This window comes from Talpa europaea (assembly GCF_964194135.1).
Source record: "Talpa europaea genome assembly, chromosome: 4".
NCBI classification, from domain to species: Eukaryota; Metazoa; Chordata; class Mammalia; order Eulipotyphla; family Talpidae; genus Talpa; species Talpa europaea.
Genome location: NC_140070.1, coordinates 32921377 through 32937654, shown reverse-complemented (window position 1 = coordinate 32937654; position 16278 = coordinate 32921377). Strand labels below are relative to the sequence as shown.

General features: G+C 37.3%; 1 protein-coding gene across 1 annotated transcript in view; it reads left to right on the top strand.

Moving 5' to 3' along the window:
• The window catches only part of LOC311170105 (disintegrin and metalloproteinase domain-containing protein 18-like), a gene marked incomplete at its 5' end in the record, with an annotated part of 34469 nt that extends 18750 nt beyond the window's left edge, over nucleotides 1-15719 (top strand). The window contains 5 exons of the mRNA XM_084232456.1: nucleotides 395-531; nucleotides 8066-8249; nucleotides 10851-10946; nucleotides 13928-14126; nucleotides 15373-15719. Coding sequence (XP_084088582.1) covers nucleotides 395-531; nucleotides 8066-8249; nucleotides 10851-10946; nucleotides 13928-14126; nucleotides 15373-15494 — 738 coding nt within the window. The 3' untranslated portion in view covers nucleotides 15495-15719. The remainder of the gene's footprint in view (nucleotides 1-394; nucleotides 532-8065; nucleotides 8250-10850; nucleotides 10947-13927; nucleotides 14127-15372) is intronic.
• Between the last annotated feature and the right edge of the window lie 559 nt (nucleotides 15720-16278).

Genomic DNA, 16278 nt, shown 5'->3' with positions numbered 1-16278 from the left:
TATCATGTGCTTGAAATGTATATACTGAATTAATATTTGCTAATTAGATACATTAACTTAATGAAAAAGCTAAATAAATATTATATATTGATTGCATCAGATATACTAAATATGTTTAAAACTGTAAAATTTGGGCATGCCAAATTTTAAAACAGAAAACCTGAGTAGTTTGATTACTTTTTGTATTGTTTCATTTTTCTTATTTAACCACTATGAATATTTATATCAGTGACATATCAAAATAAATTGCTATAAAATATGCTCAACCTAAAAAATATTAAAGTACAAAATGAAAATATATAAACTATACTCTTATAGAAAAACAATTTTAATTTGTTACTTGTTTTGCTTTCTTGTTATGTAATGATTTTGTCTTTAATCTTCTTTATTTTAGTATCCAGATACAATAACTTTGGAGGGATATTCTGTTATTATAGCTCAACTGCTTGGCCTTAAAATAGGATTAACATATGATGACATCCATAAATGTTATTGTCCAAGAGATATATGCATAATGAATCATGAAGCAGTGTAAGACATTTTTTCTTATATAACTTGCATATACTAAAATGTGATGACTTTTATGCTTTCATGTTCAAATTCCCATCAATAATTGGAAAGGTGTGCTGTGCATGAAAGGGTATCACACAAACAACTTTGTCTAAGTCATGCATGATTCCAGAAAGTGATAAGCCATATGATTATGAAATAGTCAAGGGAATGGGAGGGAAACTTTTATGCAGAATTTATGCAGAATATAAAGATTTATGCAGAATGTATAAATGAAGGCTGCTATTGTTGTTTTGCCTTGATTTAAGATAAAAATGTGCAAAATCACCCTTAACAATATAACACAATACTCACAGTTTTTGCTCATATTTCTAGGAAAGGAAATAGCAGGAAGGGTTTGAAGAGGGAAAAAATATCCTTATTTGAAGATATGATTCTACCTATATAAACAGAATGATTATACAATCAGAACAACATAAAACATGCATTATGATAATCAATCTAGATCCAGTGTATATACCAATACCCAGAAAATAGATGTCCTATTCCAAAGTTGCTGTTTTTCTCAAAAGATGTTTATAAATTCAGTATTATTTTTTAAGAAACTTGATAAACTTGGGTTCTCCCTGGTGGTGCAGGTGTTAAAGACACAGCACTATCAAGCTATAGCCAACCACTGCAGCATGAGTTTGATCCCTGGCAGGCCAGGGAGCAGCCCACATGGTGCCCCAGAACTCTCCTGTCTTGCCTGCTGCGCCCCTCAGCAGTGTGTTTCAGTAGATCTGCCTGTTCTGCTTCCCACTCTCTCTGGTGAATCCTTTCACCCGCCACCCCCCCCCCCCCCACCGTATCTCTGGTCTACTCTTCAGTTCTTGTATGCATAAATAAATAAATCTTGGACATCCCTGGTGGTGCAAGGGGTTAAGCACTGCACTATGAAGCAATCCTCAGACTCTGCAGCACAAGTTTGATACCCGGCCTGCCAGAGAGCAACCCATATGGCGCAGAAGGCCTCTCCTGTCTCGCCCACTGCTCCCCTCAGAAGTGTATTTCAGTCAGTCTGCCTGTTTTGTTCCCCACTCTGTCTCTGGTGAATCCTCTCACCACCAACACCTCTAGCCTGTAACCTAGATCTTCTATGCATAAATAAATCTTTTTTTTTTAAATCTTTTTTAAAAAAGAAACTTGATAAACTTATGGGAGGTGATAAAATGGAGATGGTAAATATAGACAACCTTTTAAGGAGTATGAGTTATAATTTATGATCAGAAGATGGATTTTTATTAATGGGAGACACTGTATATTATGAGAAGGGAAAACGATGTTGGATGTAATGAGATTTACAAGCAAAATTGTAAGTAAATTAGAGAAAATTGGATCTAGCGCTTAAATATAGGGACTTTCATTAGAGTTGGTGATATAGGTTGTTGGGAGAGTAAATAAAAAAGTAGGCAGTGTTGTTAATGGAGGCATTTTTACAAAAATTAGAGGACAATTTCTTCTAATAGAAAACTGAGAGCATGAAGTGTAAAAATTGTAATAGAAGATCTGATACATTTTTCTTGGATACTGGAAATCATAAATGATGTAGGAAACGAGATAGTATTGTTATACTTTTAGAAGACATATTTAGAATTTGTAATTACAAATTTAAAATAAATTGAACCAACTTGCTTATAATGAGCCATTTAATTTCAACTTCCAAAGTACATGTATAAAGGAAGTAAAGAGTTGAGATTTTGCCAAGTTAATGTCCATGGGACTTAGAAAGAATTGGGACTGCAGGAGGAATTGTGTTCTCCTGAAAAAATTATTTCAATTTCTCTTCCCCAAAACTTGGAGCTTTGAATAATAATTTAATTTACTTAGAGACAATTGCATTGCCTTACCTTATTTTATAGTTTTTGTCAAGCCTTGATGGTAATCTTCCCCACAAAAAGCCAATAATTCAGTATTCACCTTTTGTAAAAAGATTTATTTATTTATTTATTTTATTTATTTATTTTTATACAAGCACTGGGTACAGTCAGAAGCGCGGGAGGGTGAGAGGATTCACCAGAGCCAGAGCGGGGAGCAGAGCAGGCAGAAGGACCGAAGCACACTGCTGAGGGGAGCAGCGGGCGGCAGGAGAGGTCTGCGCGCCATGTGGGACCCTCCTCCGGTGGCCGGGGAGCAGCCGGGGATCGAACCGGTGCTACAGAGGCTGCAGGCAGCTTCGCAACCCAGCACTCAACCGCTGCGCCACTGGGGAGGCCCAAGATTTATTTATTTATGCTTACAAGAACTGGGATATAGGCCAGAGGGGTTGGGGGTGAGAGAATTCACCAGAGACAGAGTAGGGAACAGAACAGGCAGATAAACTGAAATACACTGCTGAGGGGAGCAGTGGGAGAGTCAGGAGAGTTCTGCTGCGCCATGTGTGTAGCTCCCTAGCCAGGGATCGAACACGTGCTGCAGTGGCTGCAGATAGCTTCATAGGTTGCATCTTAACCTCTTGCGCCACCAGGGAGGCCCAGTATCTACTTTTAAATGCCATTTATATGTGAATATATAATGTGTGTGTGTATCATATTCATTTCTTCTCTGCAATGGTCATCTTTTAAGCAGAGATTAAAATGAAATAATTATTTTGTACTCACCTAAAACAAAATTTAATAGTTCTAATTATTACTTTTATTTTTCACCCAAAAAGCATATCACCCATGTAGAAAATAACCTCTCAGTCCCTGTCTATTTTCAAATGAATTTTGTAGAGATATCAGTGCTCAAAGTTTGTAGATTTTTGGATGAGTAGCTTGAAAAAGCTCTGTGGAATTGATACTTATTAAAACAAATTAATTAAAAGTAATAAAGAAATTTGCTTCAATAACATCATTTCCTGACAGAGGAGAAAGGGAAGGTGGGTAAATTGGGTGAAAAGGGGTCACCAGTAAGGTGACATTTGTACATACAAATATTTATCTAGAATGATGTTTGCCTGAAACCTATATAATGTTAGAAAACAATTTTTCTGCAATCAAAAATTAATAAATATTATATCCTTTGTTATTCCTCCCACTTTCCCCTAATTATACCATTACAAATGGCAATAAAAGCTAAAGCATTTCTTTTTTCCCCTTACACTCTCCCAATTCTGAAATTTCATCAGTTACACAATTCTTTCCTTGAGGCTCAGCACCAGCCCACTGTCTCTGTCGTCTTAGATATAGTTAAGTGTCAGTATTTCAGAAATGATTGCTTAGAATGGGACAGTGCATTAGAAATAAAATGTGAGTCACATATGTAAATGTTTCTTTTCCTAGTAGGTATATTAAAAATTAAATTAATTTCAGTGGATGTTTTAATATATTTAATCCAGTATATCAAAATGTTATTTCAACATGTGATCCACATACAAAATTTTTTTTAAAGATTTATTTCGTTGGATATGCTTTACCTGTGTGTGGGGGGCAGGGGTATAGGGTATGAAAGAATGAAAGGAGTTCAAGATCACTCCAATGTTGATGATGTCGTTTTTTGGAGTTTATGGGTTTGGAAAGCAGGGTCTTTGGGTTCACTCTGGGAAAGGTTTCACCAGAGCTCCTCTGTCAGTGGCACGCAGCTAGTTTCTCAGGCAAGTTTCTCCACGAGACTGAGATGTTAGTTATATTTAAGGAGCAGGTTTATTAGGAAAAGGTACAGAAGAATAAAGGACACTTACATAGACACCACCGGCAGGAAGAGCTGTCCTGAAAGGGACAGGTTTGCTGAGAGGCCTGCATTGTTACAGACGGGTGGCCTTGAGGAGAGCTGCCTCTGCTGAGGGAGGTCAGTGAAGAGAAGTCCCGGCATGTACAGGTTATGGGCAAACAGGAAGGCTGATGCCCTTCAGAGGGAAAGAATTGGTGAAAGAAGCACCTGCGTAGGCATAGGTGGGCAGAAGGACTGCTGCCCCATGCTAGGGCAGAGACCGCACCGATATAGACTTCTCTTTGGGAGGGGCTCACTCCTTCCTGGAGTGGTTTGTTTGTTTTTGACTTTAAATCAACTATGTTGAAATTAAATCAACGATGTAGAATTTAAATCTTCTTCTTCAGATCTGGGATCCTGATGTGCCCTACAGCAGTCAGATACCTGCTTGGGGCTTGTGCTTTGTGGTCTAGGCATTGGCGCCTAAGGATCTTAGTTCCTATAGCTGGGTGAATGGCTCTGTCAATCCCTTCTACCTCCACCTCCAGTTCTTGGCATCATGTCAGCCAGGTTTCTGATCTTGTGGCTCCTCCTTTCCAGTTTTTTTATTCTCATCCTCCTTCATTATTAGCTAGAGCAACCAGAGGCATCGAATTACCAGAAATGGAGAGTGATGGATGGTAGATAGATTACATTTGGTTGAGAAGAAAAGCAGTTTAATATTGTACATAGTATATTTGAAATGCATAAGGACATATTCTACTGGCAATGTAGTTGTGAACATAAAAATAAAGATCTATATGGAATTTGTATTTGAGCATAAAATTTGGATCACGTAAAAATAAATTTTAAAAATACAAATGAGACAACATGGTCAGATCACATAGAGGAGTAAACCACATCGGGGAAAATACCTCCATAAATACATCCAGAAAACAACTAATTATCTCATACAACTGGCATAATCTTATCACCAGAGGTCGCCTGATTGCCCATGTACCTGCATTATTGAATTCTGGTGTCCAAAAGTGAGTGGTGTTGAGAGAGGGTGGTCGGAGACACAGACACAGCAAAGGTCAAGTACATAGCCATGGTCTAGGGTAAGTGAAAAATTATCAGGCTTTTCCACCCCCTCCCCCCGCCATTAGCATTAATGATGGATCCCTGCAGTCCTATATGCATGCCTGATGGTGGACATCTGGAGTAGGGTGTGGGCATGGATAGGTGGGCACATCTGACTGGGCTTATAAGGGTGGCGTCACGGGGATGCCAGTGGAACCAGCAGAAAGAGAATAGCAGAATGAGTGAGAACGAGAACTCCAGAGGGCCCAGAAAGAGTGAAGATTCTCGGGCCTCCCAGCCCTCCCGCCCCCCACACACACACTCCTGCCTGCATTGTACCTGGTAAAAGCTCAATAAAACCTGAAAAGCCACGGAGGGCTCCAGGACTCTCCTGGAGTGTGCTCGGATCATAGAGAACCTGCTCTGCCTTCCTGCCACTACGCATGGTCAGTTGTGTTGGAAGGAGTAATAATTGGATGGCCTGAATTTTGAAGCATCTAGAACTACTGCACAGAGATGGATAAGACCTGACCCATCCGACCCCCTCTTCAAACTGAACACTTTGGTCAGGTTTTGAATTCCTGTGAATTTGTGAAGCCTAGTATGATTGGCAAAGTCCCCTCTGCCTGCCCCAACAAGGCACAGGGAACTTTGTTATTAGCAGGCCAAGCCTCAGCCTCCACCAGCTATAAAACCTGCTCTACAGAGCTTTCCAGCAGGGTGCTGTTGGGTAAGTGAAAGAGTCAGGCTTTTCTGCCTCCCGCCATTAGGATTGATGATGGATCCCTGTGGTCCTGAATGCATGCCTGATGGCGGATACCTGGAGTGGGGTGTGGGCATGCTGCAGTGGGTACACCTGGGCTGAGAGACTGGGCGTATAAGGGCAGCGTCACGGGGACGCCAGCAGAACAAACAGCATACAGAGCAGAGAAGCAGAGACCACCAGAGAACGCTGGAGAGCCCAGATAGAGTGAAGACTTGCTGGGAGCCGGGAGGCCTGCCAACCTCCTGGCCCCCTGGCCCCCCTGCCTGCTCTGTACCTGGTAAATCCCAATAAAAGCCTGCAATAGCCACTGAGGGCTCCAGGACGGACTCCTCCTTTTCCCCGTCTGCTCGGGTCATAGATCTTGCTCTGTGTCCATTTCTGCCACTACAGTGTTATGCTGAGGCAGCTCAGAGCAACCTGGGGAAATTCCTGATCTTTGGGCGAACACATCGTTAGGATGACTGCGAGCTCTTTCTCTTTTGGAAGAGCCATGCCTTCAAAACTGGCTGACACTAAAATTCATTGATTTCAGCAGGAACAACTTAACAGGCTGATTGCTCTCCCCTTACTCTTTGGAGATCCAGGGATGTCTATAAAAACCACTGGCTATGGATAATTGTAGCTAACCTGGAAGAGGGATTTGGCAAAAGTTTGTGCTCAGAAGGAGACTGTCCAGTCATAAGGGGAGAGAGTACAGGTAGGGCTGACCCTCCATGCCAAGACTGTTGCTGAAGTAAATCCCTCCTAGGCAGGCCCACCTCGCCATACAAAATCAAGGGTCTGAAAAACAAAACTGCAAAATTAGAGTCACAGTGCCACCTACTGAACAACCAAATGGCAAATGTCAAAAATTGTTAAAACCCTGTGGCAGAATGAATGGGTAAGATAAATCTTCAGAATGTATTTTTAATGGGAAGTAATGGACAGTGAATTTAAAATCACATTGTGAAGAAAATGAAATTCATCAAATGCACTTTAACACAGAATGAAATAAGTTGTTGTGTTTCTTTGGGCAACACCACACTGATAAACGGGAGCAGATTACATAATGCAGGATGCTGCAGAAGAGCAAGATCACGTTCTTTTTATTGATATACAGCATAAGGGGGAGAAGATTAAAGAAAGGGGAAGAAGTAGAAGATCAAGGGTTGAGTCTGCCCTCCAGGCACTTCTCATTGCTTGATGACTCAGTATTGTCATTGAGATCATGCCCTAATTCCCCAGCCATGGTTTTAATCTTGTCAACTCAGGTGTTCCACTGATCAGTTTCTGGGGTCCCTTGTTATACATTGGTCATCAGCACCCCTCCCCTCCCCGGGCGTTCCCAGTCATACCTTGTGATGTATAAGTCTAGAGTAGTGTTATGGAGTAGTGTTATGCATCAGTCCTAAGCCCCCAGGGCATTCCCAGTCATACCTTGTGATGCATAGCCTTCCTAGTGTGATCCAGTTTTGTGCTCTTGTTTGATTTGAAAGGGACTTTGTGGGGTTGATCTCCTGTGCCTAACTGACCGAGTCATTCTGACCTTGTTTAGGATTTAACAAAATGGGGGCCAAACAGGCCACTTAGGAGTAGCAGACCCACATTGTTGCACTTTTAAAACTATAGTTTTATAAATTAATGGCAAATCAATGAAATGTATTAAAAAACAAAGTTTATTTGTATATGATGTGACATGCTAATTAGAATGAATTTATACAAAGAATGTGGAGGAATATAACCTCAAATAAAGTTTAGAAAACATTAAAGGAAAAGCCTCTTTAAAAGATGACATTTGAGCTAATAGCTCCATGAAGGAAACTTTAAATGTGTCACAGAAGAGCAAATCAGGTAGATGGAACAACAGACAGATGAGAGTTATCTAAGTTGATATGACTTCTTTTTAGAGAAGGCTCGAGATAAGCAATGATAAAAATTTAATCATGTTTCACTTCATGTCTACTAAGGTATAAACTTTTTATTGGAGCCATCCTGCAATCCATATCATATATGGAACATTGTTTAGATGTGGTTTTATCAGCCAGGTTTATTTACCTGAGGAATATTATTTCATTTTAGGTATTCCAGTGGTATAAAGATTTTTAGCAACTGTAGTGTGAAAGACTACAGACATTTTGTTTCAAAACTTGAGGCTAAATGTCTTCAGAAACTTTCAAATATTCAACCATTTTATCAAAATCAACCAGTGTGTGGCAATGGGATTTTGGAACCTAAGGAAGAATGTGACTGTGGCCGTGAAGAGGTGAGTAATATTGACATTTCTTGTGTTTCTAGTAAGTACTTGTCATGGTATATATAGAGTAATTTATGCAATTATGTCTTTGACATAGAAGATGAGAAAATGAGGATAAAATATCTGAATCAGTTCCCACACCTCTTCAAGAAAAAACAAATGAATCATGATAACTTGGTTTGCATATGTTGCTCCCAATTATTCTGTTGAGAGATTTTTAATATATATGTTACAGGGCAACCCTGATAAAAAACGGGTTGCCTGGCTGTGGGTCCTCACCCACACACTTAAAAGGGACTTATTAATACTCAACTGCAGGCACACACAAAAGGTTAATAAAATGTTTATTTACAAGGGAAGGGGAAATGAGGAAATGTACAACTCAGGGAGAAAAGTGGGAGATAAAGTCTTAAATGCGTCCTACCCGTTCTGCTGACCTGGAAACCCAATGGCACTCTGAGAGCTGGCAGAGAGCCAAGAGCCATGAAGCCAAGAGGAGCCCCCCAAGGCCCACGTGTCTGGTTTTATACCAAACCTGGCTGCCTAACTCCACCCTCAGGTCCCAGCAACCCTTTTGGTGATGATGGGATTTGTCTTTCCCAATGTCTTGATGGCTTTGGTCTGGAGTGGGGATGGAGTCCACACAACCTGTATGGAATTAGCTCAGGACATCCTTTCCCCCTAACATATAGGCTAAATGATTTCTCTCAATTCTACAACTTATTTCCTGTGGCTCAGAATACAGAAATATTACTCTGAATTTTTCTTATTCATTCCTGAACATTCCTGTACTTCTGAGTTTCTGGATAATCAAAATCTGTTGTTTGCTCACTTCTAAATATAGATATGCAATCTGTCATAGTTTTACCAACCAAATGTTCAATGCACACTGGTCTGAATAGACAGGATCACATAGTTATTCAGTCTATTACAATATCACCATTGTCTATTTAATAATTCCCCATTATTTATAAAAATAGTATTTACTACATTTAATAACTGATATATCAATGTTATAAAATGATATATGCATTATAATACCTATATATGTACTGTATCTGTATACAGAGTACTTGTGCACGTTTGTGTGTTGTTTGCCTAGTTTGTGCCTTTAGCGTAACATTTGTATACATGTATACAGAATTTCCAATTATCACAGATTTTCCAAGGTGATCTTAATTTTCTGATGAATGGCACTATGTCTACCTTGCATTCATCTACCTATATTTATGGTTTCAATTACTTACCCCAAAGTATTGATTATTTTTAATGAAGGATAAAATAAAGCAACATAATCTGTGACAATGCACATTTTGAGCTTCTGCAACTATAGGTTGTAGAAATAAAATAAACACAAAATTAGCATAAAAGTGCTGAAAGTGAAACAATTGAATTTGGCTAATATTTATAGATAAGAACATAAAGAACATTTTAGCAATGATGTGAATGATGTTAATCCCTAATATGTTAAAACATAGGCCAGGATAAGGCAGACTTTATTGATAGGGCCTGCTCTCTGGTGAATCAGGATTTAATATTTTGTCAAGGAAACCTGGAATCAATCTTGATATATTGCTGGATAGATCCTTGAAGATTGGAAATAATCTGGCCTGTAATAAATGAGGTGGAGAGGCCAGAAAGGACTTTACAGAATATTGCAGGAGAGATAAAAGTTTCAGAGTTGTGGTCATAGTATAATGGAATATTTGAATAAAAGAATCCTTTCACTAAATCAGGAAGATAATGCATAACTGAGGAAATGCTAACACTGTTGAAAAACTTGGTTAAAGCTTTTTTTTCCTTGTTTTGAATCTTTATTTTTAAATGAAGAACATTTTTCTTACATAGTCCAACACCATAATATCCTGATTAGAGTTGATGTTTGAAAGTACTATTATGGAGTTGTATTCCCTAGGGCCACTTGGAATTTCAAAAGAGCAGAGGTCAGTTGACATAACCATTATAGCCAAAGTGATATAATTAGCATCATAGGAAAAAGACGTATCAATGGCGGCTGTTGGTTTTGAGTTTCATGGATTTGCAGTCAGATGTGTTGTCACTGGGCCATGAGGTCCTGGATGAGTTGCACATACTTGTACTGATGTCTAGGGGAGATCTGGTAAGCAAATGAATATTGCTTGATGTATGTAACAATAAATTAAGAGGTGAGCAGAGGTATGTTACCAATTGCTACAAGTGGAGAATCACAATCTACTAGTGGAGAATCACAATCAATTTCCATCCCAAAATATCTCAGAGTCAGAGATCATTGTTGAGAGGATATGACCTTAAGATATCCCAGCAAAGGTATAAAATAGCAGTTTCCTCTACTATTCCCTCCTTAATGTGATTTAAAACATTTACTAGAGTAGTTGTACCCTGGGGAATTGAGAAACCCCAGATCACAGTGGGAGAATTTAATTAAGAATCTGGTCACCAGGCTAACATAAGAGGACCCAAAACATCATCATGGGTTGAGTAGGGCTACAGAAAATCTAAGTGATAGCTGAAGTCCCTGAAAGAAAAATTTATAATAGGTACAATGGATTCATTATTGTAATCTTTGGTCTCATAATAAAACATAATACTATTTTTTTGGTACAATTTTAGGAATGTCAATTTAAAATGTGCTGTGATTATAATACATGTAAACTGATAGGCTCAGCAAAATGTGGCTCTGGACCATGCTGTACTTCAAAATGTGAGGTAAATTTCCAATATTTATGAGAAAAAATTGAAATGAGATAATAGAAGCTGGTATAAATTGAATTCATTTGGAATTGTTAAAAATAATATAGAAGTAATTCAGTGGAATAAAATAGAGAGTGTATGAGCAACCATAAGTATATAGAGGAAACTACTATGAGATAAAGAAAACATCTCAGATTTGTATTGGTTATCTTATTGTATTAGAACTATAATTTACTATCTTCTAAATTATGAGATAATGAGTAGAATACATATATATATTACTAAAGAATTAAATCTTGAGAAAACTGTAAAGGTAAATATATGGTAAAAGACAAATTGTGAAAAAAAAGTAACAGACAAAATGTAGCAGGCAAGATGTGTAGTATACAGAACATGAAACAGCTTTTACACATTTACACTGGTAAGTAAAAGGCAAGTTACACACACACACACAAACACACACACAAACACACGGGCAAAAGAATGACCAGTCACTTTGCAATAAAGTAGAATTGTTCAATGTATACTGACTGATCATCTATACCATGTAAGACAAATAAAAGTTTAAAAAATGCAATGTCATAGAACAGTCATCCAATCTGACAATCTTAAAAGCAACATGTCAAATAGATTAACTAAGGAGTGGGGATTGAGACTTTTTTTGTGATAGTGTTTGTTGGATTTTTGAATTGCTTGGGTGAACAATTTTTGCAACTCTTTGAGTATAAAATTTCATCAAATTCATTGTGTACTATCACCTTTTTATATCTATTGCCTATGAGCATGCACATGAACAGAAACTCAGGAAAGAATACTAATTACAGAATTGCTTGTAATAGTAAGTCATGGAAGTAAATAATGTTTCTTGGTATTGGAATGGTTATGTAAGTCATTATATATTTGCACAAGGTTTAACAAATACAGACTGACTATACATGTAATATGTTATCTTTAAGACATGTTTGGATAAGTTTCATAGTACAAATATTTTATAACTCCAACTATGGTGAATCACTAGCAGGAAAATATCCCATATATTCTTTTGCTAATTTTCAATTAATGTATAATGTAAAATAAAATTATTTTGATGAATATTACTGAGTATTATGACAAACATTCATTTTTATAATTAATACTACAGTCAAGGGATAAAAAAAATCCTCCTCTAGCCTTTGTAGTCAGTTAACCTACTTCTTAAACCACAGACCTTGGTAACGGCAAGTCTATTAGCATTTACAAATTTACTTTTGCAAAAATATAACAAATGGCATCACAATATATGTAAATATTATATCAGCATAATACATTAATATTTATTAATGTTATAATGCTTTTTAGTATGTCATTGAGCCTTTGTTGCTGAAAAGTATTGCAAGTTAATATATTCACCATTTGAAGGACATTTGGGTATTTTCAGTTCTGGATGATGAAAATACAGCTTCTGTAAATAAGTCACAAGTAGATTTTATATGAACCTAGAGTTTTATTTCACTTAGATACCTATACCTATATATGTATATGAGTAGGTATATATACCTATAGATTGCTGGATTATATGGTAAATGTATGTGGAACTTTATAGGAAACTGAAAATCTATTTTTTCAAAAACTATTTTGTATTCCTACCATGCTTTGTGAGACTTATAATTGTTCTATGAACTAAATGCAAACTGTAAAACTATAAACATATGGCTTATTTTATCTTCATTTCATTGCTTTATTATTTATACTTTAAATAGCACTTTACTAATTGTCCCAGAGTTTATAAATCTGTGATTAATTAGATTTTGATTTCATATTATATACCACTTCATGAATAGTGAATGGATCTTATAACACACCCACATACTACAAATACAAAATACATTGTTGCTCTTTTTGCTTTATATAGTCTAGCATCCTTTAGAGAAAATGAAGTGAAGAGAAAAATAGAATTTATAAAAATATCATATTAAATTTCCAGCTTTATTTCTTTCATTTTATATATGATGCCTGAAGACTTCCCTTTATTTGTTTTTAATAATTTTTATCTGCTGATAATGAACTCTCAGCTGTTATTTATCTAGGAGAGTATGCATTTCTCATTATTTTCTACATGTGTATTTCCTAATTGTGGTATTCAGGGTTGAAAGATTTTTATTTTATCCCTTTAAAAATGCTATTTCATTTACCTATGAATCTTTGTCTTAGTCTGGTAAGCATTAATTCAAACTGAATAGTTATGTGTGTGTGTGTGTGTGTGTGTGTGTGTGTTGCTTCAACATAGAAAGTGTTTGGATGTGGTGAACTTTACTATGGAAAATAATGGATGACCCATTAGGTTGGCAGGATGCAAGCACTGATAACTGTACTGTTTATCTGAGCTCTGCAAGATAGCCTTTTGACATTCAGATAATAATAAATATGCTTGTGATGATAATGATAGCTACTAAGTCCATTATTTGCCATGTTGCTTTAAGTGTTTTTCACATTAATTCAGTTTAATACTGACAAGTGCTATGAGAGGAAGATTATTTTTCCATGTTTACAAATGAAGAAACTGCCAAATAGAGGTATGTGTATTGCCCACATAAATAAGCTAGCAAAAGTCCGAGCAAAATATTGTTATCAGGCAATTTGGCTCCTGAAATTCTCCAAGAACAAAGAAGTGGAGGCAGTTTCTCAGGTTTCACGTAACAGATATGTTTATACTATCCTGCTTCATCTCTCTCCAAACGCTGATGGAGTCAGCAGGCCACCCACTGTAGAACACAAAATAAGCTGGCAGTAGCAAACCCTGTGGAAGGGATCCTTTCATATTTTGAAACTGTTACTTCAGGCTTCATAATGAAAAGTGTGCATGATTTTTTTTTCCTTCACAGTACACACAGCTTGTGAATTCTGTGATATTCCCTTGAGTGTCCCTAATCAGGCACATTTTACTTGATAAATCTCTTCATAACTACCTGAAGATATTCATTCACAGAACATGATTTTCATTTTCTTTTCCCTTCAAGATATCAGTAGCAGGGACTCCATGTAGAAAGAGTATTGATGAAGAGTGTGATTTTACAGAGTATTGCAACGGAAATTCTAGCAACTGTGTTCCTGACACTTATGCGTTGAATGGCAAGTCATGCAGCTTGGGAACTGCATATTGTTATAACGGACAATGTCAAACTACTGATAACCAGTGTGCCAAGATATTTGGAAAAGGTATTGCTCTTTCTAATGTATTTCTTTTACTTTAAAATTTGGTAGTTTGTGGCATGTGTTTTTTTAATCTCATAAATTATATTAAAAAATGGAATAACACCAGCAGTTTCTAGAGTTTTACTCAATTTTCTCTTCACATATTCATGCTCTAGTTGTGGTGAAATGAAACTTAAAAAGTTTAGAATGAACTGTGCGACAAGAAATAGTATGGATGTTGAGTGAGGTGAAAATGAAAGGGCTCTGCAGCATATCCAAACAGACCCAGTGTGGTTGTGAGGAAATGAAAGTCAGAATTATATCAAGCATCTCTGGGAAAATGACAATGTAATTCTCTGGGGCTCTCCAACAAGGCTGTGCCATATAACTGGGCAATTATACCTCTTTGACAAAATAGCTCTGGGTTCACTACTGACATACATAGAGATGGACAAGTTGATACCAGAAATGCCGGTTTTCAGCCAGGAATGGAGCCCAGGCTGCAGGGGCAGCACTGAGTCCCAGACACTAGACCACCACCACAGCAGGAACTTTGCTGATGCTCAGGCATGCAAGCAAAAAGAAGCAGATTTGTTTAGAGAAAGAAAAAGTTTATTAAGGAGAAAAAGAGCAGAAATAAAGTGGGACTCCCAGGCTGGTGGAACCAAGCCAGGGAGGGGCAAGGAAGCTGCAGTGGAGTCAAGTCTCAGGGAATATAGACCTTCTTTCCCTAATTATTCTAAATTCCCATCCGTCTTTCTGTGATTGGTTAGTTCTTTGTGGTCTCACTCACTGCCTAAATGTCTCTGGACCCAGAACTAAGTCTCTGTGTCCAGCCCCTATCTTTTTTCTTCATTATCCTCCATCTGGAATGTCCTGTTGCCCCTAGTCCTGGGGTGTTTGATTAGTCCCCTTTGGAATCTGTTGCTCTTACCTCTGGAGCCTTCCTTAACTCTCCTAAAGTCCCTGCACTGTCCTTGAGCCTGCCTAATTATCCCTAACTTGTCCTAGACTCAAAGTCATCAGTGTTCATCATAAGCTCAGTTATGACAAATCCATTAAGTTACATTGCTAGATGGATTCATTTATCTTGGTTCAAATACAAGCAAAAAGAGAGGGCAGAGAAAATCCATGAACTGGAAATGCAGATCAGCATGAATTTCTTCCATCAAGATCTCTTGGTTATGAAATAAGAGTTCCATTAGCTTTTTATTGAAAAAATTTAATTTGGATTGAGAATATAATTTAATAAAAGTGCTTGCATTTTAAGGTGCGCAAGGTGCTCCACTTGCCTGTTTTGAAGAAATTAATTCTGTACGTGAAAGGTTTGGAAGCTGTGGTTTCAAAAATTCAGAACCGTTACCTTGTGAACAGAAGTATGTATATACATAATTGTTTCATTTAGTTATGGAAATGATATATTTGTTATTAATAGAGAATAAATAATGATGAGTAAATCATACGCCAGGAGATTTTTAAATAGTATTATTGAATTTTCCTTATTCACAATTCAGTTTTCTTCCTTTTTTTTTTTTTTGCCTGGTATTGGTCGCAGACTAGAATAAAACAAGGCTAATACTATCAGAAGTAGGAAGTAGCTACAAACTGCCAAAAATCAGAAACTTGTGCTATGTAATTAAGATTAAAATTGTGGGTTTTTAGCATATTTTAGCTCCTATCTTTATATTACTTCAGAGGTGTATTATCAGAGCCACTTGTCTGTTTTGGGGCTTGTCCTTGAGGCACAACTGGGCTTTTCTCCTTGCCTTTTGTGTCTTTTTAACAACCCAGTAAATAACCAGGAAAATGAATAACTATAAGAAAGTGATAATCAAAATCAACAAAAAACTATGAACCAGAGACACTCTATGGGGGGTGGAGGGCGGGGAGGGGAGGGATTGGGGTCAAAATAAGGGGATTGTAATTGTATGGGGAATATAAAAGTAAAATTTATTAAAAGAAAAAAAAACAACCTAGTAAATAAGAGGTCACCTCTATTTTAAATGGTTAGCATAAGTAACTCTACTTCACTTATACCTATTTCCTGATCAATTAGGGTCATTATAATATCAATCCATGTAATACCAGTATGTCCTGGAAGGCACTTGTATTTCAGTCTCTGCCTCAACTTAATTGCCATTGCCTGAGGGACAGGCACCCAGCTCATCTGACTCTG